The following is a 22,016-nucleotide window of genomic DNA, read 5'->3' as shown; positions in this document are numbered from 1 at the left end:
TTGTTCATTGTTATTGCCTTCATAGTTAGAGATTACTTGTTTTTTTTAAAAAAAAAAATGTGTATAATCGGGATGGGAATAACGGACGTGTTAGACTTAAGTCTAATGCATGGCCCAAGTCGAAAGGACACATCTCGAAAATGCAAAGCATTCGAGTACTTGGAAGCCCGAGACACGTCCTTTCGACTTTGCATTAATTGCGGATGTCAGACGTCGCCTGACGTCACCCCATTCTCGCTCCCCAGCCTATATAAGACGAAACCCTTCTTTTTCCTTTTCTTCTTCCATTATCTTCGAGCCTCTGTGAAAGAAAAAGAAAAAGAAAAAAAGCCCTAGCCCTCTCATTTCCCTTACCGTCGTTCGCTCAAGCATCTCTTCGGCCACTCTTCAACCACGATGTCATCAGCGTCTGATCATCAAAATCAATCCATGAGTTTTGGAGACATCACATTGGTAAGTTCTTTCTTCTCCTCGTCTGTTTCAACTTTGCCTCCCCCAATCCCTCGAAAAACCTCTGTCCCAACCAAACCTCTCCACGGTGAGGCATCCTCCAACTCCCAGCAACCGTCTTGGTTGAAGCCCACTAAAACATCCACAAAATCTCCTTCTAAAACCACCCAACAGCCCAAATATCACCCCTAAACCAAAACCCAAAACCCCTTCAAAACCTAGGCAGTGCCCTTCGTCATCTACGGCTGCCAATAAGCCATATACCAAGCCCGCCCCATCACCATTCATTCCAAACATCACTCCGGTAGGTGCGATGCATGACCCTATCCCCGCCTACCTCTATAACGCCCCATCACTAGCCATGCATCCACTTCCTCCACTTTCAATCCAACCTTTGGCCACCATCTACCCAGTTGAAGCAGTCGCGTCCAGCCAACCACCACGTTCACCTATCATCATCTCATTCCCTAGGTCGCCTCATACCCCATCAGGCACCCCACCATTTTCACCTAGGCCCAGCTCTGACAGTCCTGCGTCAGAGTGTAACCTTGAAGAATTGGCGGAATTGGCTCGACAGGATGAGCAAGAAGTGTTTGAAGCTATCTTGGTAAGCCTGAATCAAGGCCAAGAAGAAGAGCAAGTGATGTGTTCCGACCCACCTAACGCATCACTTGACTTGGACGAAGCAGAGCGCTATGCAATGATGCTTGAAGCAGAATTAGAAGAAGAAGAAAGGGGATTTGGCCCAGATGCGTCTCAATCATGCCAAACTGACGTGAATGAAGGGCCCTCAAAAGCAAAGAGAGTGACAAGAAAGAGAAAATTAATCTTGGAGGAAAAAGATGAGCAGTCAGCATCCAATCCTGAGGATGCAACGCGTAGGAGCTGCTCAAGGCACAATGCGTTAAAGAAGGAATTGGAAGATTATCAGCCCACAAGGCAGGGGCGAAGGAAGTCAGTTCTCCAAAGGGAATTGGAAAACGAATTAAGAGAGCTAGCGCGGGAAGCCAAGGAACAGGTGGCTGGCAAGCGCAAGGTAACCAATGTATTACCTAAAAATACCACAGGAAGGAAGCACCAGTTCAATGATATTCTTGCGGAGAAAGGCTTCTTTCCCGAACGCCACCCATTGCCAGCATACGTAACTGAAACCATAGACGCAATGGGTTGGGGTCAGTTCTGCGTTGGGTACACAAGAATTTAGCCCAACCTTGTCTGCCAGTTCTACAGCAGTGAGTCGACATGGAGAAGAATACAACATTTGTTGATGGGGTATTAGTGCATTTCTCATCCAATAAGATAAATGAAGTGTTCAACATCAAGAGTAATTCGAACGTAGAAGGCAACCACATCTTGGAACAACCAATGCAGAGGCAAGTTGAAGATGCGATAAGAGTGGTAGCCAAGCCTGAAAGCAAATGGAAAATGTCAAGGAATGGAGCAAAAATGCTAGCTTCCAGGAACCTAAATCCAGACGCGAATCTATGGTATTATCTGATCAAGAGAAGCATCATACCTACAACGCATGATGAAACATTATTGAAAGAACGCGTCTTGGCTACCTATTGTATCATGCAGTGCATCCCTTTAGATGTTGGAAGAATAATAAGGGATCAAATCAAGGCCAGCAAAACCAAACCAAGAGGACAACTGTATTTTCCATGGCTGATCTGTGCATTGTATGAACGCAAGGGCATCCCTCTGAGGGATGATTATGAAGAGATCGACGATCTAATGAACATCAAGTTAATCAGGCATTTACTTCGTGGTTCACCGCATCAGCCTGCCTTACCTCTCAAAGAAGTGGCAACCAGACCTTGATCATCTAAATGCGCCCCCAAAAGAAGACGCGTTCAAATAGTTGAACACAACGATGAAGCTTTAGAGCATGAAGATTACGAAGCAGAGCTTGAACTTACGGATGAAGAAGCGTGGCTAAGCCTAAACCTAACTCTCCAAAACTCACCAATGGCCCCGCGAGAAGGGAGTCTTGATCCAACACACCTAGAGCCTACTTACATAGATCAAGACATCCCTTGTTCCCTTCCTTCGCCCTCACCAATTCCAATTCCCAATTTTGTGCCTCCTCCAACCATTTTTGAACCAACTGGGTTAGGGTCGAGTAACACAGTAAATTTTGAAGACCCATTAGGAAGAAGTGAAGAGCCAGCACCACCTCAACGCAGCACTGACCTTAAAGGGTTGAAAACTTTCATCAGTGATCAACTCAGACCATTGGCCGCATCATCGAAGGTCTTCAGCAATAAAACAGGGTTCTAAGAGATTATTTAAGACAGCAAACAAGAAGGATGCAAGACCAATTTGTTTATACAATGCAGTACATTAATCAGGTCTTGGTTGGAATGTTTGCCCTGCCTCCACTACCTGCTCATCTTAGAAACCCTTTGTGCTTTATGGATGAAGACCCTGCAGAAGAACGCAGGGATGATGCGCCAGCAGAATGAAGTTTTGAGGTGTTGGTTATTTTGTATTTTGATTTAGTTGATGATCTTTTGTATTTTTTTGACTTGTTTGTTTGCTTCATGTTATTCTATGAAAATGAATGAAAAATTTCTATCATTTTTTTCCTTGCGTTCGACCTTAGCATACTTTTTTTTGTTCTTTAGCTATTTTCTAATCATGTGCTTTGTTTGACCTCAATGATATCGACTATATGAAATACATAAGTATAGAGTAGGCGTTAGGAAAATCAACAAAGCCTGAACTTCTCTAAAAAGACTACATGTTTTCTTTCTAACGCATGCAAGCCCTAAATCAAAACTCCTTTCGGAACTCTCAAAGCCATTTCGAAATTTTGTTTCTTTTTTAACAATGAGGATTTAGCTCATATCCAAATTTGGGGATCAGGGAAATCCGAGTTAAGACGCATTAAATGAGTACATAAAAAAGAAAGGGAACAAAATAGAAAAACGTTAAACGCAACTCTTCTGTCAGTACTTCAAAAGAAAAACCTCAAAGTGACATGAGTTAAAAAGTTGGAACAGGCACTTAGCCGTAGTTGGATGCTCTCATAACACCCGTGGGGACAAGCCAAAATGAAGTTAAGTCCCCTAGACCAATGCGTCCCATAAAACTTCTCTATCTAGTTTAAGAAAGTTATATCTTGAAACACATAAGTATTAGATATGAGTTTAGTTATGAAGGGTTCTCACCCGTAGTTGGATGCTCGCATGACACCCGTGGGGGCAAGCCAAAACGAAAGTGGGATACCTGGAACAACGCATGGGTAATTGAATTCATATTTTTTCTTTTTATCCAGCATCTATCTTAAAAAGAGCATCTAACACATTGTTGGTTTAAAAAAAAAGAATGTTTTGAGAAACGAAAGGAGTTGTTGATAAAAGGCTTGCTGCACCTGAAACTAAACATTATTCCTTTTAGAAAAGAGTCAATCTGAGTTATATTTTCCAAACTCTTGTCTCAAGCTTATAACTGAATATGATGATAGGTGAACTCTACACACTTAAGACAAGGGAGATAACAAAGAATTATTTTGGAATGCTTGAGGACAAGCATGTAGGATCTAAAGGCAACACTGGAGAGGGGGTGAATAGGGTTGACTACCAATTTTTAAAAAATAATTTTATCTTCAAACAATGCTCAATAAAGTTAACCCACTAATTTGATTAAAGAAAATTTATGCAAGACAAAACTTAAATCATGCAAGCAATGATAATTTCAAATTTAAAGATAAATTAATCAAGGATAAATTTAAATAACACACTAAAAATTAAATCATGCAATTAGAAAAGATTAAAAAATAACTAAGACAAGAAGCAAAAAATTGAAAACCAGAAATAAAAGAGAGAGAGAGGAAGAGAAAACACTGAGAATTATAGTGGTTTGGCAAATTGCCTACTCTACTCTCCAAGACTTCTTCTTGGGTATTTCATTAAGTGATCCTCTTACAGGTGAGGACCAAACCGACACACGACCCTCTTTTTCTTAGGCTAAAGAGAAACCCAAGATCTTATTTACTGGTTCAGGATCAAACCAATTTCTTTTTCTCACAACCCAAGGTATACCCATACCTTAATACAATTCCCAAAAATTAAAAGAAAACCTCACAATATTACCTCTTGAAGGCTAAATACACAAGTTGAGCACAAAAAAAAACTCATAAAAATAACTCTAAGGCCAATTTAGGAGCAAGGAGGACAAGAATTTTGAGAGTAGAGAGAATTGAGAGCTTAAGACTTGATAGCTTTTTTGGTGTGTTAATGAAGAGTAAAATCAAGTTGAATTTTATAGGCGAGGGGAAAATTTGGTCATTGGATATGATTGCAAATGAAGGGTAGAGATTGAATAAAAATAGAAAAGGAAAGGATTTGTAATTAAGGAGGAATTGAAAAATTGGAATTATTGAGATTTGGAGAATAAAAAAGGATTTGAGGATGACAATTTAGGAAGAAAATCAAATTTGAAAAGGCTGAAAAATCTTAAACCGCGCCACGTGTCGCATACTATTGATTCGCACATCAATTAACGATTACTTCTCCTTTTTCCTTTTTTTTTTTTTTAATATCAAGCTACCACTTGTCATTATCTTATTCATCCATGGTCCGCACATCACTGCTGCATCAATGTGCCACATCATGCCACTCAGCTGCACATCATCAAAATTGACCGTTGGTGTGCCACGTCAGCAAGGTGCCACGTGTCACTACCTACGTTGGATTTCCTTCCAATTTCTTTTGCTTATAACTTTCTCGTTTGAACTCTCGATTTGAGCGATTCAAAATTGCGTTGGAATCGTCTTTTCTAAGCTTCTTACAAGATAGTAACTTTGAAACACTGAAAATTTTAGCACAAAACTCTGAGTTTGTTATCATCAAAATACTTGGTTTTGATGAAAGCCCTAAAGCTAACAATCTCCCCCTTTTTTTTGATGATGACAAACCACCATAATACCAAAAATAACTTCTCCCCCTTTTGTTATCAATAAAAAGATATACAAGTGATTTTTTCTCCCCTTAATCATACAAATAATGCTCCCTCTCAATAAATTATAACATAAATTCATAGAAATATGAATAATGCTCCCCCTATCAAACATAATTTAGGCAATTCTAATAATAACCAAGTGCAAGTCTATTTTTACAAAAGGCTTCTTCATTTAATGCCTTTGTAAGAATATCTACTACCTGGTTCTCAGTATTAACATAATTAATGACAATATTCTTATTTTGCACATGCTCTCGAAGAAAATGATGTTATATCTATATGCTTTGTTCTAGAATGTTGAATGGGATTTTTAGTTAAATTAATTGAATTAGTATTATCGCAAAAGATTGGTACTTGTTCAAAATTTAAACCAAAATCACGCAACGTTTGTTTCATCCATAAAACTTGAGAACAACAACTAGCAACAGCAATATATTCAGCCTCAGTGGTAGATAATGCAACAGAATTTTTCTTTTTACTATACCAAGATACTAAAGAACTACCTAGAAAATGACATGTTCCACTAGTACTTTTTCTATCAGTTAGACTACCAACAAAATTAGCATCAGAATATGCAATCAAATCTAAAGATACGTTTTTAGGATACCATAAGCCTAAATCAACGGTACCAAGCAAATATTTAAAAATTCTTTTTACAGCATGTAAGTGCGATTCTTTAAGACATGATTGAAATCTAGCACACATGCATACACTAAACATAATATCAGGCCTACTCGCAAATAAGTAAAGCAAGGATCCGATCATACCTCTATAAGCTTTAATATCTACGTTTTTACCTTTTTCATCCTTATCAAGCTTTGTAGTGGTACTCATTGGGGTCTTTGCTACTTTTGCATTATCGAACTTAAACCTTTTGAGTAGATCCCTTGTGTACTTCTCTTGATTTATAAAGATTCCATCTTCAAGGTGTTTAATTTGAAGCCCAAGGAAGAATTTAAGTTCTCCCATAATGCTCATTTCAAACTCACTATGCATACACCTAGAAAATTCTTCACAAAGAGAAGAGTTAGTAGCACCAAATATAAGAAGAGTGAGTTCTTACCCCTTGAGATACATCACCTATTAGATACTTGATTGTTAATCACGTCTCTCGTTCACTTACCTTTGGAATAATTAAGACTATTTCATTTATCCCAATTTGCCATAAAACCGAATAACTACCCACTAAGGGTGGTTATGGAGAAAAATAAGTTAGTTATCAAAGAATTAATAAATCATAAATAAATATGATAATTAACTTATCATATTATATTTATAACCTATAGTTTTAATATTGCATCATATACAATATATAAACCATAGTTCTTTTTCTCTATTTTATGGCATTTAATGTAAATCATATTTATATTAAATTTAATAACTATGAATCTTATTCATAGAAAATATATTTGAATCATATTCAAATATTTGTTCCTCCATTCAAACAATAGTGTATCAAATACATTATATCGATTGTATCATCTATAATTGAGTTAATTTAATTATATCATATATAATCAAATTCCCTCTTATTAATTTGAATATTTCAAATTAACCCAAAAAATAATTCTTAACTTAAATCCATTGAGCTACCAAGGGGACCTCATCGACCTGTACCTTGAAGCTCCAATGGTATGTGAATAACTAATTAAACTCTTTAACACATTATCCACCATTCGTTAACTGTTGGGCACTCCATTAAAGACCGGCAGCTGTACTCTTCGAACTACAGATATATTTCTATGTCTATTGGATATAACCAATCAACAGTACGATGACCCTTCACAAATCGCTCATAAGTACAACTGGGCCAAATTACCATTTTGCCCTTGTAGTTACATCTAACTCCTTAAGTATCACTGATCCCTCTAATGAACAATAGATCATAGTCTGATTATGACTAAACCCCTCTCTGGCCAAGAGAGAGTATGGCGTCACATTGTTCAATACCTGAAATCAACCCTTAAGGGAGCAATTTATCTACTTACCCCTGTTTTGGGGAAGAAGTGAATTTCATCTTGTGTAGCTGAGTTCCCAACTCCCCAATTAGAAGAATCCCCAAAATGATAGGCTTGTTGAGTCGGCGATCTGGCCACTATCACCCATGCAAATCAAAGAACCGCCCTCATAGGCAGGAGTTCACAACTCACTCAGGATTAAGGTCATGTTACCTATGGTCATCCTAGTGAAATGAAAGTCTCAATCATGAACGGTGTTATATAACGAGACTAAACATTTCGTGGCCCAGTCTTATACAAACTCCTTTGTATAGATTATCCCCACTCGCATGTCTAATACATGAATGATCAGGATCAGATCATTTGCAACACTTTACAACATTTGTAACACTTATAAAGCAGGTCACACTCATAGTGTCACCAGGATAAGGTACCCAGCCTTATCCATATACTACAGACAATTTAGATTATTACTTAAACACGATCCACTTGTATGTCTTCACATACATGTTTAAGTTACAATAATAATCATGGATCTTAGTTTATTAGTTTATGATTAATGCAACTAAAATATCAAATATTTCATAGACAAAAATGAATAAAATATCACATATTATAAATTACAAAATGTTTGTTCATACAAGTATTTACAAACTACAGGACCCTATGAGATTTAGGACATCAACCCCAACATGATTTGCCAAAAATCTTATTAATTTTGAATTCTTCCAAATATCTAAACAAAACCTAAAATTTTGCTATATTATCCAATTTCCTTAGTATTTAACTATGTTTACACCAACTTTTAAGTTGGTGGGTCAAAAGAACAAAGCTATAAAAATAGGGTGAAATAGAAAATTTTAAAGTTTTATTTGGAAAAATGGCAAAAAGGTTTCAAAATTATAAAAATAAAAAAATGAATATAAATAATAGAAAATAATAATTAATAAATGACCAAACTATCCTAAAAATAACTAAATTAAGTGCAAATGATAATTCAAAGATAAATGCTTCAAAAATAACTTGAATACCATAAATACACTGTATCTAAATATTCCATAAGCAATAATTAAAAATCATCTTATATATGGTCATCACGCTTCTGGTTGTCAATAAAACGCGTGCAAGGGAAGCCTATGACCAGGCAGCAATGATCATCAAATGCTTTTGGATGTTCACAATGATGGATTTCCTCCAAGGTGAAAGCAGAGTTGATTGTGCCAGTAAAGTTATTGTTGGCAAATGAGTATTTGAAAAAATTCAAACCTTTGGACAATGTGACTAGACAAACAGAATCCGTCGAGGACAAGCTTAGAAATCCTATTAGATTAAGGATTGTGTTTGACATCAATCCTCGAACATCATTGTTGAAAATAGTGTGCATAAACAAAAGTAAGAAACACGCATGTGAGCGACCAAGGTGTTGGGTTTTATGTCCTAAAACTCGTAGTATGTAAACAATGGAGCTTATTCTAAAAATTCAATAAAGGTGTTATTGAATAGATCTATTGCTTGAATAGAAATCCAATAAACCTAAAAGTCCCTTGACTATTGGATGAGTACTTGAACTTTATGTGGAGACATAAAGGTGGATCAGGTTCGAGTAAATAGTCAAAATGAATCTATAGTACATGGATAAGGTTGGGTACCTTATTCTGGTAACACTATTGGATAGACCTGCTCTGTAGTTGTTACAAGGAGTTGTAAAGTGCTACAAACGAAGTGATCCTAATTCGTTCATGTTAGACATGAGGAGTGGGGGTGTCCTTGTGCAAAAGAGTTTGTACAAGATCGGACCACGAAATGAGTCACTCTTACTTTATAATTCTTTTTACTATTTAAGACTGACTATTTCAAAGCGATGACCTAGGTAACTTAACCTTAATCCTGAGCTAACTATGAACTTCTGTTTATTATGATTGCCCTTAGATTTGCATAGGTGAGGGTTGGCTCAACAAGCCGGGTCAATATGACTGCCATTTCAGGGGTAAGACCGGAAGATAGTTGCAGACTTAGAGTGCAAGAGAGAATTCACTCCTACCCCGCTTTAGGAATAGTAGAGAGGTTGTTCCCTTAAGTATTGATTATGGGACTTGAACGAGGGATCTCGCCCTCTCATTTAGCATAAGAGGGACTCAGTTTGTGGATTGGATCACAAAACAATTGTTCATTAGGGATCAGCGGGGACTTAAGGAACAAGAGGTAATTTCAGGGGTAAAACAGAGATTTGACCTAACCGTTATTACGAACAACCTGTGAAGAGTTAACTTACTAATCATGGTTATATCGAGTGGACATAATATATCTACAGTGAGGGAAGTTTAACTATGGGCTTTAGTGTTGTGACCCATTAGTTAACGAACGGGGGTTAGATCGGTCTAATGAGTTTAGCTTATTAATCTCGGATCATTGGAGTCCATGATCTGTAGGTCCATGAGGTCCCCCTACTAGCTCGGAAATGAATTAGCTCTAAGATAGCGTGATAAGTTAATTTGAAGTGTTCAAATTAGAATCAAATGGAATTGGAGAAAATATATTTAAATATGATTTAAATATATGAAGATGAATTTGTGTAAAAATTAATTTAATATTGGATATTAAATTATTTAGTATTATGTAAATTATTTAAATAATTATTTATTAATTTTATTAGAAAGTTTAATTTATGAAATTAATTATATTAATAAATTTTGATTTTAGAAATAAAAAATGATTTTAAAATCAATTTTGAATTTTTGGAAATTGAAAAATTACACAAAATTGAAAAAGGTTTTCAAAGTTAATCTTCAACTAGCTTACAAGGAATCCACCACCTCCTCCTTTGGTTTACTCAATTGCATCCCATGCAGCACATCTTTTTGCATGATAGTCTGCAATATATTGAAGAGATTAGAGTGAAGAAAGAAATGATGAACCGATTGAATTTTTGCTGAAAAATTCGGATGAAGAAGGTGTTCTTCAAAGGATTGATTCAGTGAGTTTTTTTCCATATTCCTTTGATTCTAGCTTATATTGAGTCCCACAACTCAATCTAGAGCACCAAGAGGATAGTAGGGAAGATCTTGTGGTGGTCTGCACAAGGATTTGGAGGATTTAGCAGCTGGAAATGAAAATTTCAATGGTTCGGTCAAGATATGTTCATAAAACCCATTATACTCTATTTTAGCATGTTTCTTTTCAATCAAAATTAATGAATTAGAATGCCTATGGATCTTGTTCCTTTCCGCTGCGTGCTGATGTTGATCCAACACAAGGGTGGTGACCTGGCAGGAATGGTTGTCAGAAGCTAGCTGAGATGATAGAATTCAAGGGAGAGTTGTTGAACCAATGGTGGTAGGCATGAGATTGAAGAGGAGAGAGATTTGGGAAAGGGGTAGCGGTTAACTAAAAGAGAAAAAGAAGATGAGATTTAGATTGTTGAATAATATATATATTATTGTAAAAAATTGCAAACAACCAATATTTAATCTTGAAGATGTGTCGTAGGGTTACATTTTCTTTAAACTTTTTTATTGATTTAAATTCTATTAAAATTTATTTTGAACGCATGGATTTAATAATAATAAAAAAAAGAAATATAATTTTTCTTTTAATTCTCGTATATATACATATTTATATATACTTTAATCCTATTCTATCTCAAATTCAAAATCACAAATTCCAAACTTTTATCAACATAGATTCAAAAATTTCAAACCCAAAATCTTCAACCACGATAAGAAAATGTATTAAAAAAATTGAAAAGAATTACATGAAACTGAATCAAATTTACAACGTGATAAGAAAATGTATTAACAAATCGATAAAAACAAAATAAAATCGAATTTGATTAACAAAAGATATATTGAATATATAATAGTAGAGAAAAATTAGGAAGATATAAAATTATGTTATAATTCAAAATCACAAAAATGATGGCTTTTTTTTAACAAGGCACGTGTATATTTTTTTAAAAAATAAAAATGAATATAATAATATATTGTATTAAAAAAAAATAAAAATGAATCTATATATATATATATACACACACATATAAAAACTTAAAAAAATAAATCTAACAATAATATATGTCATCTCAAAAAAAAAATTAAAAATAATAATATACCATGAGATAAAACGTAAAAATTTCCTAAATATGAAACAATTTACCATTAATTTGATAACAATATGTATATAGTGATGAAAAGGATTAAGATGCAATTAAATTTGGTCACAGACATTAAAAATAATTATTGATTAGTAAAAGATAAAATCAAATTTGATAACAAAATATAAACCCAAATTTAAAATTGAGGGAGAAAAATAAGGAAATATTGGTTTAGATTGATTTATTTTGAACCAATTTGAAAAATAGTTATCAAAATCTAATTCGATAATAAAATATAAATTCGAATTTCAAAAATGACAAAATTGAAATGGTGCGTTTTGGCAGTTCACTCTAGACCAACACTGTATTTTTATTTCACTCGGATTCAATACACTTATTTTTATCCTTATCTTGAACTGTGAGTTCAAATTTTAAAATGGGAGAAATACCCCTATCTCCTGAATCCATTGGTCGAAATCTCCGACCATAGTATGGCCACGAAAATTAAGGAACACAATTTTGCTATTTCCTCCATTTTTCCTTAAAATATTTAAGTAGACATCACATTCGTAATGGTTAGCGTTCTACCAAATTTCGACGCATTTACAAACGTGGCTGAAGACTCAAGTCTAAAATACAAATTAAAATCGACACAACAGATGAAAAGGATATGTATGCTTCAAAAGATCAAAATATCAAAAAGAATATATATAAAAAAAACATATTTGTATTTAGCAATATATAAAAATTTTATATTTTATTTACATTTCAAATTATGAATGAAGAATTATAAATTAAAATAAAAATGCTTGAACTATGGCTGTAGGAAATTCTCTTTGAAGAGAAAATCCTCCAAAAATAGACATATGCCGGCGCATGCGGCGAACACGCGGTATTCTTTAGTAAAAGGCGAAAGAATAGTTTGCTCTGTGTTCACCACCGCCCGGCTTCGTGGCTTGAGCAACGCCTCCGCAACGGCGGTTTAAGCCTCGAACCCGTGTCCCATTTTAGAACTTTGCGGATGTGGGAAAATTCGGCTTACTACTGTTGACGGGCCCAACTACTTTGATGGCCCAAAACAGAATTCCACTTTCCCATTTTACACCATATCCTACAATTTTAAGGAAAATTGGAATAGATTGCTAATAATAATATTATGTATTTTTTTAATCAGCTAATTACTTTAGGTTAATGAAATATAGCCATTATATTTTTAGCGAGTCCACGCTCTCTTGTTTTATTTCCCCATTTATGTTCAAGCATATAACCTTCTTTCCTTTTCTTTTTCTTTTTTTAGTTCTTCCAAAATTTTTAAATATCGTGATTTTATATTGTTTGGTTCATTTTTAAATTACATCGTGTATTTTTCAAATTTAAGTGGAAAAATTTTGTTCTATTAACCTATTTAAAAATTTTATCTCAACATTTAGTCTTTACAGAAAAAAAAAAAAAAGAAAAGAAAATTTGTTTAGTTATTTTTCAAAAACATTATTAATTAGTACCTTGTGGAAGTTTAAGAAATACGTTGTTTTTAGGATTCATTGTACTATAAATGTTTATCATCATATTAAAAACAAATATAAATAGTTTAAGGTCTGGACTGGTTTTTGAGTTTACTTTTTTTTTTTTATATCGAATTATTATATCTACGATATTATTCATATCCTTATTTTTAGGACTCCATTGAATGTATTATGTTAAAGGATTTCATATCTCTCGTCTTACATATTTAGGTTTTCTATTCCATTTGTTTAGCTAAATAACCAAATGGTAAAGAGACAAATTTCTTAAATAGGTTAACTGACCAAAGTACTCTCACGTAACAAGCTTCCAAAAAAAAATTATGTAAAATCGGATTGTATTTGTTAACGAATTTAGATATTAGATCTCATTTTTTTAAAATAGTTCTTTCTATGTTTAGCATTAATAAAATTTATGGTATAAATTTTGTGTACCTGTTATTATTTAATATTATATAACTTAATACGTGATTTTCTTTTAAAGTATAACACATTATATTACTCATATTTTGCGTACCAAATTGTCCCTACTTGTTTTGTTTAAGCTTCGGTAGTTCAGAAAAAAAAATGTTTATATAAGTTAAAAGTATTATATTTAAAATCTGTGTTTCTCAATTTAATCAAGCCATATCTTCAACATGTCTTCAACCTTCCAACTAGATTTTGAACAAAGTAATGGGTGAATATAAATATATTTTACAAGTAAAAACACCATACAACATTTCTTGATAAGAAATAGTAGCGTGTCAACTATATACGTTGTTTTTCATCAACAGTAACATCTAGCAAATAATAATAATAAATGATGAAAATTGAATTCAAACTTAAGTAAAAACTAAAAATATAAATTAACCTTATAAACATAAATACTAATATAAATATATCCAATTATCCAATTGATTATGCAGTCTACTCGATTATCTAGCAATTGCAAAATTTCCAACTAGAAACAGCAACTCTTTCTCCATCAACCATCTCTCTGATTCTCATTCTATCATCCTCTCTACTTTGCACTTGGGAGCAAGAATCTTCAACCCTCATAACCTATATGACAGTTGTGTTCTTCATATACTAGCAACCAATGCATGAATATCGCACGTTCACAACCAACTTTCCTCGATCCCATCAGAGTATTTCTATCATTTCAATATTTAAAAAAGACATACCAAAGAGAGAAGGATTTCAGGAATCTTGACGATGAGAAAACGACAGCCAAGGAGCAACTGCAAGCGAAAGAGATGAAACACGAGAATGTCTTTAAATTACAACACTTCATAAGAAGTTGAATAGATTTTTTTCTCTCTTTTTGTTGGTAATGAAGGGCAGGGTAACGGGCATCACCAATCAATATTGGACACCAACATCGACAACTTCTACTACCGAAAATCAGATTTACACGACTGAACTATCCATCTAAAGAGGGAAGGGGAAGAACTAAAATTCTGTAAGTTGATAAATAAGTTATGCATGTGAAATCTTCATTCACAAGCTCATCATCCCATGAGTTGAAATTATGTGCTTTTTAGAGGACTCGGAGCTGGGCAAGGAAGGCAGCACAAAGGTCCAAGAAAAGAAACTGGGGGCCTTGAACCCTCTGTAGATCAAGCAAATACTTCTCTTCGCGTGTTTTGTACAGCTGACAACAAAACCAAAGCAAAAACAAATGAGAATAAAGCTTGAGATTATTATCAAGAAAATGACATAACACGTGCCGAACATTATCTTCTTTATTAAACATGAAATAGCAACAACTAGTTTATGAAACAAGTCGAGAATAAATCAAGCTTAGGAAATGTGTTAATCAAAGGTCTTAGTCTCTACAGGTATCGTGGGTTCAGGAAGGGATGAAAGTTTATATCGAAAACTATGAAATGCATTCCAATCAATGCGAGAAGATGGAACAGTCTGAAAAATTGGTATATTTCTTTCAAATGGCCCAATAGAAAGAAAAATACCTGTACTTCAAACTTAATAACGTTCGGTGATTTTACAACGCCGTCATTTTCAATGATGGTAGACTCGTCCCCAAAGTAATGATTACTATGCACAGGGTTGTTAATCATGCCTTCATGTTGGCCTGGAATTCCAGGCAACCATCTACATTTCATATTGTAGTGCCCAATCTTCTTCCAAGCCACATTGAGCTCTCGTAGGGCTTTAAGAACTTCGGTCATAATTTCACGAGGATGAGCTCGAGACTGCCAAGTTAGACCAAAGAGTACAATCATAATACATATATTGGGTAGCATCAGTTACTATGCTACTCAGAAAAATTACAACATAGAGGGAAAAAAAACTCAAGAAAATTCAAGCATTAAATATAAATCCATCTTCCGACATTAGAGAAAAAGCAAGAAATGCATCATTATAAGTTATGCTTGATACAGATTAAAACCTATAAACCAACCTGTAATCCCAGAGCCCACTTCCTCTCGACAGGAAACTGTGATCTTAAGCCCATTCCTTGATAGTCCATATAACCAGGAAGACGGTGTCCTGCAGGACTTATAGGATCACCAGGGTGCATACGGTTGAAGCCTGTTTCCTACCAAACAATAAAAACAAAATAATATATGTTGGACTGCAACATTAACAAAATAGAAATGGTGAATTTATTTTGTTATAGAAGAAGATTATAGGAAATTTAATACTTGATAAAACAAGTAGAAAGAAAATTCAACTGGAACAACAATTAAACACAGGAGAGATACATCACATGATGAGCCCAGAAAAGTTTCCAAACTTCTTTTCTTGTGCTCCTTATCATGGAAATCTTCAGCAAGATGCCTTCAGGAGGGTGGTTGGAAGGCTTTTTCTAATAGTATAAAACGGAAATACGTGTTTATCAGACTAGAAGTTTAAAACTAGAACAAGAAATAAAAATACCATAGTCTCCTGAAACTCGGCTCCAAGATAGCCACTAGAAACACGGAATCGGTTGTCCAGCAACAAATAATAAGCAACAGTAGCCTGGAATATATTAACCATTAGCAAGGAAGAATTTCAAATTTCTTAAGACAATGAGTATGATTAATTTGCACCTCATTTTGAATTCGGTTACGAAGAGACTCCACCAGCTGATTCCTGTCAAATCCCATCTTTACAACTTCCTGAAGAATGTCTTCATCGATCTGGAAAAAATAAAATAAAATAATCAAAGGAAAAAGTTTAATTGCTTGGACAGGAGAAACTAGCAATTAAGAACCTATATTGCAAAACAGTAAAAGAACTTACTTATCTTATGAAGTAAGATAGATGTCGAGTATATTGGATAGTTATATGGGTGACTGGTTCTACTCTTTGTTATATAATAAAACCCTTACTAATGAAGCAAGGCAATGGCCAACTAATAACTGCCTAGTAATCCTAACAATTATACACGAATAGTTAATTATTACATTTAAAAAAATAAAATAAATAAAATAAAATCTGTGAACAGTAAAATATTGTTCCTATTTTCTATGTTAGATATCTGTTTTAAGAAAACTATCCTATAAGTTTCTACATATTCTTTTAAATTTTCAATAGTGTAAGCTATTTTTAAAGCTTCTTTCCATACAATCCCTAATGTTCTAAAATAAAAAACCAGTAGTACACAAACTTATCTTTCCAAAAAAAAGAAATCTATCAAATGCATCTTGGAGACCAATCTTAATTTTAAGTGAGAACTGAACTACAATATACAGAAGCAAAAAAGGAAATCCTATGATCTGACTATGAGGGAATACATTTTAGACCTAAAAATCCTAAGATTTAGAAACGAAATACAGAACCATAAAACATTATAGTAGTTTTTCCTGCCTATAATCCAAAATAGTGAATTTAGTGGTCTTCTTTATGCAAGCTCTAAAAATGTTCTCATAGATAAGGAAATTTCATTAAAAAAAAAAAAGAAAATTTCTTGAGTAACTTAATGAAATAGTTCTGCTTCCTAGAAAAGTAATAAATAAATAAATAAATCTAATGAACTAGGATTATGAAACTTGGCAGGAGATACGATCTATGAACTGATAAATTATCTCCCAATAAAATCATGAATACCAAAGTTGTAAAATAAAAAGTAGAACTCGGTGTTTTTTAAAGCACAAGGTGCACTGAAGAACAAAAATCCTCTCGAGCTTCACAAAATGCAGAAAATGCAAAGGTTTCTTTAGGCTTTATATGATATAGTACTGTATCATGAATGATAAGATAATGAATGTTTAAATAAATTAAACATTTTTTTTTAAAGAAATTGTTTGGAGAAGATTTTTTGAATTTTAGTCCTGAACCTTTTTTGCCTGTTGCATTGTATCAGGTGGAGGCACGGCTAAATAGCGTGGAAGATGAGCCTGAAACCATGGGTGCTGCCGAATCTCAGGGATCGTGATGCGCTTCATTGGGTCAACCACCAGCATACTAGGAATCAGTTCTCTAGCACCAGATGATAAATGACTTGGAAGAGTATAGATTCCACCCTAAAGGACAGAAAAATTTTACTTAAGATTTGGAGTCTTCATTACTTCCAAGATGGTTTGAATCGATTGCAAGGTATTTATATTAAATTAAATAAGTGTAACAGAGACAAGTTAGCCACCATAGGGAAGAGTTTTAAGTACATGAAATCAGTATCTAAAATAAATCAATATTTCTCCAATGCCCATTGAGGACCCTCAGCTAGGATACCAATAATACTAATAAGTTTGGAAGTTATTATCCTTGAGAACTGAAAATAACCAGATCATCTATGCAAATACTAACACTAAACAACAAAAGCTCCAACCAGAAGTACAAGCTCAACAAGAAACTTTATTCCAGCCATAACAAAAATAAGCTACATGAAATAAATATAGAAATACCTTAATTTTCTTAAACAGGTTGGGAATGTTTTCATCGTCAAAAGGAAGAGTGCCACATAAAAGAGCATACAAAATCACACCACAACTCCACACATCTACTTCAGGTCCAGCATATAATCTCCCGGAGATGACCTAAATATTATATAAGAAGTCATGATTGTTAAATTGAAACCCAGTTACCCAACAAAGCGGCAATTATTCCTTGGGAGTTACTGCTCTGCAGCAAACATACCTCCGGGGCAGCATAATTGGGACTCCCACAACTTGTCTTGAGAAAGTGACCATCACGCATAATATTGCTCAAACCAAAATCAGCAATCTTCACATTACATTTGGAGTCTAGAAGCAAGTTCTCCGGCTTGAGATCTCTGTGAACTACCATATTCCTGTGGCAGTACTCCACACCAGAGATAATCTGTTCCAGGAAGGAGAAGTCCCCACAACATAACTAAGATGGAAGATAACACAAACTGCAAGTTGCAACCAATATTTAAAATTGCGATTGCAACATACCTGTTGGAAAAAATTACGGGCTTCATCCTCCTGTAACCTTCCCTTCTCTACAATATAGTCAAAGAGCTCCCCAGATTTTACATACTCCATCACAACATAAATGTCTGTCGGGGTCTCTATAACCTCATAGAGCCGTATAATGTGAGGATGCATGAACAATCTCAATATTTTAATCTCTCTTCTCACTGCACCAATTTCATAGGGAGATAAAAAAGTGTAAGCCTCTTCCCAGACCCACAACCAACTTCATAAATAAATAAATATTAAAAAAAAAATACACGCGCACATTTATCATGTAAAAAGGATGAATGAACAAATTTTTGAAATCCAGGAAAACCCACTAACATCTTTTTCTGATGGTGGTGGGGCGTAGATGAAACAGAGGGATGAGGGAACCATAACTTGTAAGTAGATTTCCCTTAGGCAAATTGAACTAAACATTTAGAAAACAAACCTCGGAATCGAAATGATGAAAATCATGACTGACAGTTTTTCAAAATATTCAAAAAAAATTATATTGTTTAAAGATTGAAAGTGCATACAATTCATAAAATAATCCAACCTTTTTCTTCCATGTCCAAGTTTTTAATCTTTCGGCGGTTAAGGATCTTAATAGCAACTTTATGACCAGTTAAAGCATGCTCTGCAATTTTCACTTTCCCAAATGACCCAATGCCAAGTGTTTTCCCAAGCTTATAGTTTGGTAAATTCATATCCATGCCACTGCCACCGCGACCAGTTGGTCCATCCATTTGACTGCTGCACAAAGATGGTTAATATAAGAAAATGAGATCAACATTGAAGAAAGAAAAATATCTTCCATAGGAGATGAGAATATATAGCACCAAGTTGTTTGCTAAAGAAAAAGAAATAGAATGAAATTGGATATTCCAGTAGCATCATGAAGAAACATATAAAGAGTTACAAGCATCATCCGAGGGGGTTAGAGAAAACACTCTCAAAACAGTGCGTGATAAGAAAAATACAATAAACTACTCGAAAATGCAAGTCGCCAATTATTACTATGATGCAGAAGTTCAATGTGCCAAAGAAGAATTAAAGTTTTTCTGTGGAGTCTAGCACATAAGAGCTTATGTACTCGAGAAAAGCTACAAAGGAAGCTTAGTAATGTATATACTTCTCCTTCAGTTTGCTCCCTGTGTTTGAAGGGACAGGAGACTATCAAGCATCTTTTCTTTAGATGCTCTTCTGCCTCGTGAGGGTGGGACCTTCTCCTTAGAGTGTTTGGTTTATGTATCCCTGTCCAAATATGATTGAGGATTGACTCTTAGAAGCCCTGGACGGCCGAAACCAAAGAGGAAAACACAGAATTTTGTGGGGTTGCGCTTTGTGAGTTATTGTTAGGGAGATTTGGAAAGAAAGAAATAGGAGAATCTCAAAAGATAAGTCTTATTCTTTTGAAGCTTTTTGCACTTTTCTACAAAATACCTCTTCATTATGGATAGCTCTTCGTTATGGAAGCCCAAACTGTAAGTGAGATTCCAGACAGGTGCAGTGTCATAGTAGGTGATCAGAGAGGTTACTTGTTTTCTGCTTCTCCAAATGGATGGTGATGTTGGTTAATCCCCCAGTTTTCCTTTCACCGATAGGCCTCTGAAAGAAAAGCTTCAACTTCCTTCCCCATCTCAACGGAACTCAGCCATGCTTCCAGTCTTTTAAAGCACAAAATTAGGTAGTCTGAGAGGAAAATTCTTAGAGGTGTATAAGCTGCACAACCATTAAACCCGGAACTAGTATTTTTCCCATGCCCAATTTCTATGGTACGTGAATGCAGACATCTTCTCTTGCACTTAACCAGAAAAACTCCCAAGGGAAATTCCTACTGATTTTGTTATCAGTTGAGGTAAATCACCAGAACTCATTCAAACCCATGTTTAGTATAGAACACCACATGCCATAAAGAACCTCTTTCAAGGGGGATTCTCCGAACCTAGCTTTTAAAAGAAAAGCCAAAATTCTTCCAATAAACACAATCAAAGCTTTACTGTGGATGGTATATAGAAGGGAATAGAATCACTTTTTGATAGTTGAGTAACCCGGAAAAAGCATAATACACCCACTTCCACTACTTTCCATAATCCCACTTACCACGAACGAAATAAGATGAATTCAATTACCATCAAATTTCATATTAAATCTAAAACGGATAGAACAACCGAAGCACAACACCACAAATTCCCAAATTCAGCACATGTAGCTTGCCTTCATTTTGACACACTTCAAAAATCAAAAAAAAAAAACCCCAAATTCAGCAAACTCCACCATAAATTCAGCACAAATTATTACGGAAAAAATAGTCCTAGCAAACAACAAAAAATTAGAAGAATAACCACAGCAGATATTATCTATACAGATCAAAACCAATAGAAAAACACATAACAACCACCTCGACAGAGACTCCTTCGAGATTCAACGAAGGACACTGGACAAAGATCGAAACCAAATGGATTACAAACCAGCAAATTGGGACCTGAAAACCCAGATAGAGACATTAAAAATAACAGAAAATAATCAACGGACGAAATTCAGCGCGGATAACAAAACAAAATTAGAAAATGAAAACAAAGACGAACAAGAACGAGATACGGAGCGAGAATCGGCGTTCTGAATGTCTATGAATACAGAATAAATCATTCTGAGACTGATATAGGAGAAAGATGAGAAGAAAACCTGAGAGTAAGGGCGACGGAGAGTGTAGATCTGAGGAAGAACGAGGTGAATGCTGGTTGGAAGTGAAGGGAGAGGGCAACGGGGCGTAGCGACGGATGCTGGGACCGATGCGGGAGCGCGCAACGACCTGTGCAGCGGATTCGAAGAGAGAGAAAAACTCTTCTTTGTTTCTTTTCCATTTCATTTATTTTATTTATTTGTATTTTCTTTTTTCAAAAACATTTAAAGTTATATTCAAGGTGATTGAGCAAGAAAAAAATATATGGAATTCATGTTTTAGATTGACTACCGGGATGAGATTTCTATAGACTTCACCTAAATCTTATGTTAAAAAAATCTAACTCTTTTTTAATTTTAATTATCAAATGCCACATTATTATTAGATGTACTATACAAAATATATTGTAACACAAATTGCTAGGACTGACAATCAAAGCAGGACGGGTAGGGGCATTCCTCATCTCCATCCTCGCGAGGAAAATTAATCCTCATCCCCATAAATTGAAGCCAGAGAGGGGGACAAGAATGAGGATTCTCCGTCGGGGAATCGGCCGTTGGGATTCATCCCCAAAATATTGGAAAATACCACTTGAATAAAAAATTATTAAAAAAAATTTACCTATCCTTATTAATAGTTTAATATAAAACCAATTTTTTATTAAAAGAAAGTTAATAAATTAATTTTAAAAATCAAAAAGTAAAAATTTATAAAAAAAAAAAAAAAAAAAAAAAGTATTATATTTACATACCGATAGGTAAAAAATTAAAAAAAATGAAAATGAAAAATGATTTAAATAAATAGCCGTTTTTTGCCAATTTTCTTAGAACTTTATATAAATATATTAAAAAAAACCAAATAGGGTAGGGTCGGGGTCAGGGACAGGGTAGGGATACTCTCCCCATCCTTACCTCTTCCCGGCAGAGGATCCTACTTTAATCCCCGATTTAACCCCTACCTCTGGTCAAATTGAGGATTCCTCGAACTTGTGGATTT

The 22,016-nt window shown here is 34.6% G+C and overlaps 1 protein-coding gene and 1 non-coding gene across 6 annotated transcripts; both read right to left on the bottom strand.

Moving 5' to 3' along the window:
• Window positions 1-12,289: 12,289 nt before the first annotated feature.
• LOC120068699 lies at window positions 12,290-12,409 on the bottom strand. Its single transcript, XR_005479327.1, has one exon. It is a non-coding gene; the product is annotated as a U5 spliceosomal RNA (small nuclear RNA).
• A 1,751-nt stretch (window positions 12,410-14,160) lies between these two features.
• Window positions 14,161-21,207, bottom strand: LOC120067226 (SNF1-related protein kinase catalytic subunit alpha KIN10). 5 transcript variants are annotated; one of them, XM_039018746.1, is made up of 12 exons: window positions 21,023-21,164; window positions 20,739-20,822; window positions 18,894-19,090; window positions 18,332-18,516; window positions 18,051-18,233; window positions 17,819-17,950; window positions 17,252-17,437; window positions 16,022-16,111; window positions 15,867-15,950; window positions 15,388-15,525; window positions 14,936-15,178; window positions 14,161-14,616 (listed from the first exon to the last, which is right to left on the bottom strand). In XM_039018746.1, exons 3-12 carry the CDS (start codon window positions 19,081-19,083, stop codon window positions 14,503-14,505), a joined length of 1,545 nt encoding a protein of 514 aa, XP_038874674.1. In that variant the 5' UTR covers window positions 19,084-19,090; window positions 20,739-20,822; window positions 21,023-21,164; the 3' UTR covers window positions 14,161-14,502. The 5 variants fall into 5 exon arrangements, with proteins under 5 accessions (XP_038874674.1, XP_038874675.1, XP_038874671.1 ...); XM_039018747.1 differs by having other exon boundaries at window positions 18,894-19,087; XM_039018743.1 differs by lacking the exon at window positions 20,739-20,822 and having other exon boundaries at window positions 21,023-21,207.
• Between the last annotated feature and the right edge of the window lie 809 nt (window positions 21,208-22,016).

The sequence above is a fragment of the Benincasa hispida genome, chromosome 12 (assembly GCF_009727055.1).
Source record: "Benincasa hispida cultivar B227 chromosome 12, ASM972705v1, whole genome shotgun sequence".
Taxonomy (NCBI): domain Eukaryota; kingdom Viridiplantae; phylum Streptophyta; class Magnoliopsida; order Cucurbitales; family Cucurbitaceae; genus Benincasa; species Benincasa hispida.
The sequence above is the reverse complement of the archived record's forward strand: the minus strand, read 5'-3'. Positions and strand labels throughout refer to the sequence as shown.

What these genes read in the sequence shown, in the direction of transcription:
- LOC120067226 (XM_039018743.1), bottom strand. Translation starts at nt 21,201, where the DNA reads ATGGAAAAGAAACAAAGAAGAGTTTTTCTCTCTCTTCGAATCCGCTGC. An exon ending in CCCGTAATTTTTTCCAACAG is followed by an intron (nt 18,234 to 18,331) that starts GTATGTTGCAAT and finishes TTCCTGGAACAG; the next exon opens with ATTATCTCTGGTGTGGAGTA. An exon ending in ACCTGTTTAAGAAAATTAAG is followed by an intron (nt 17,438 to 17,818) that starts GTATTTCTATAT and finishes TCTGTCCTTTAG; the next exon opens with GGTGGAATCTATACTCTTCC.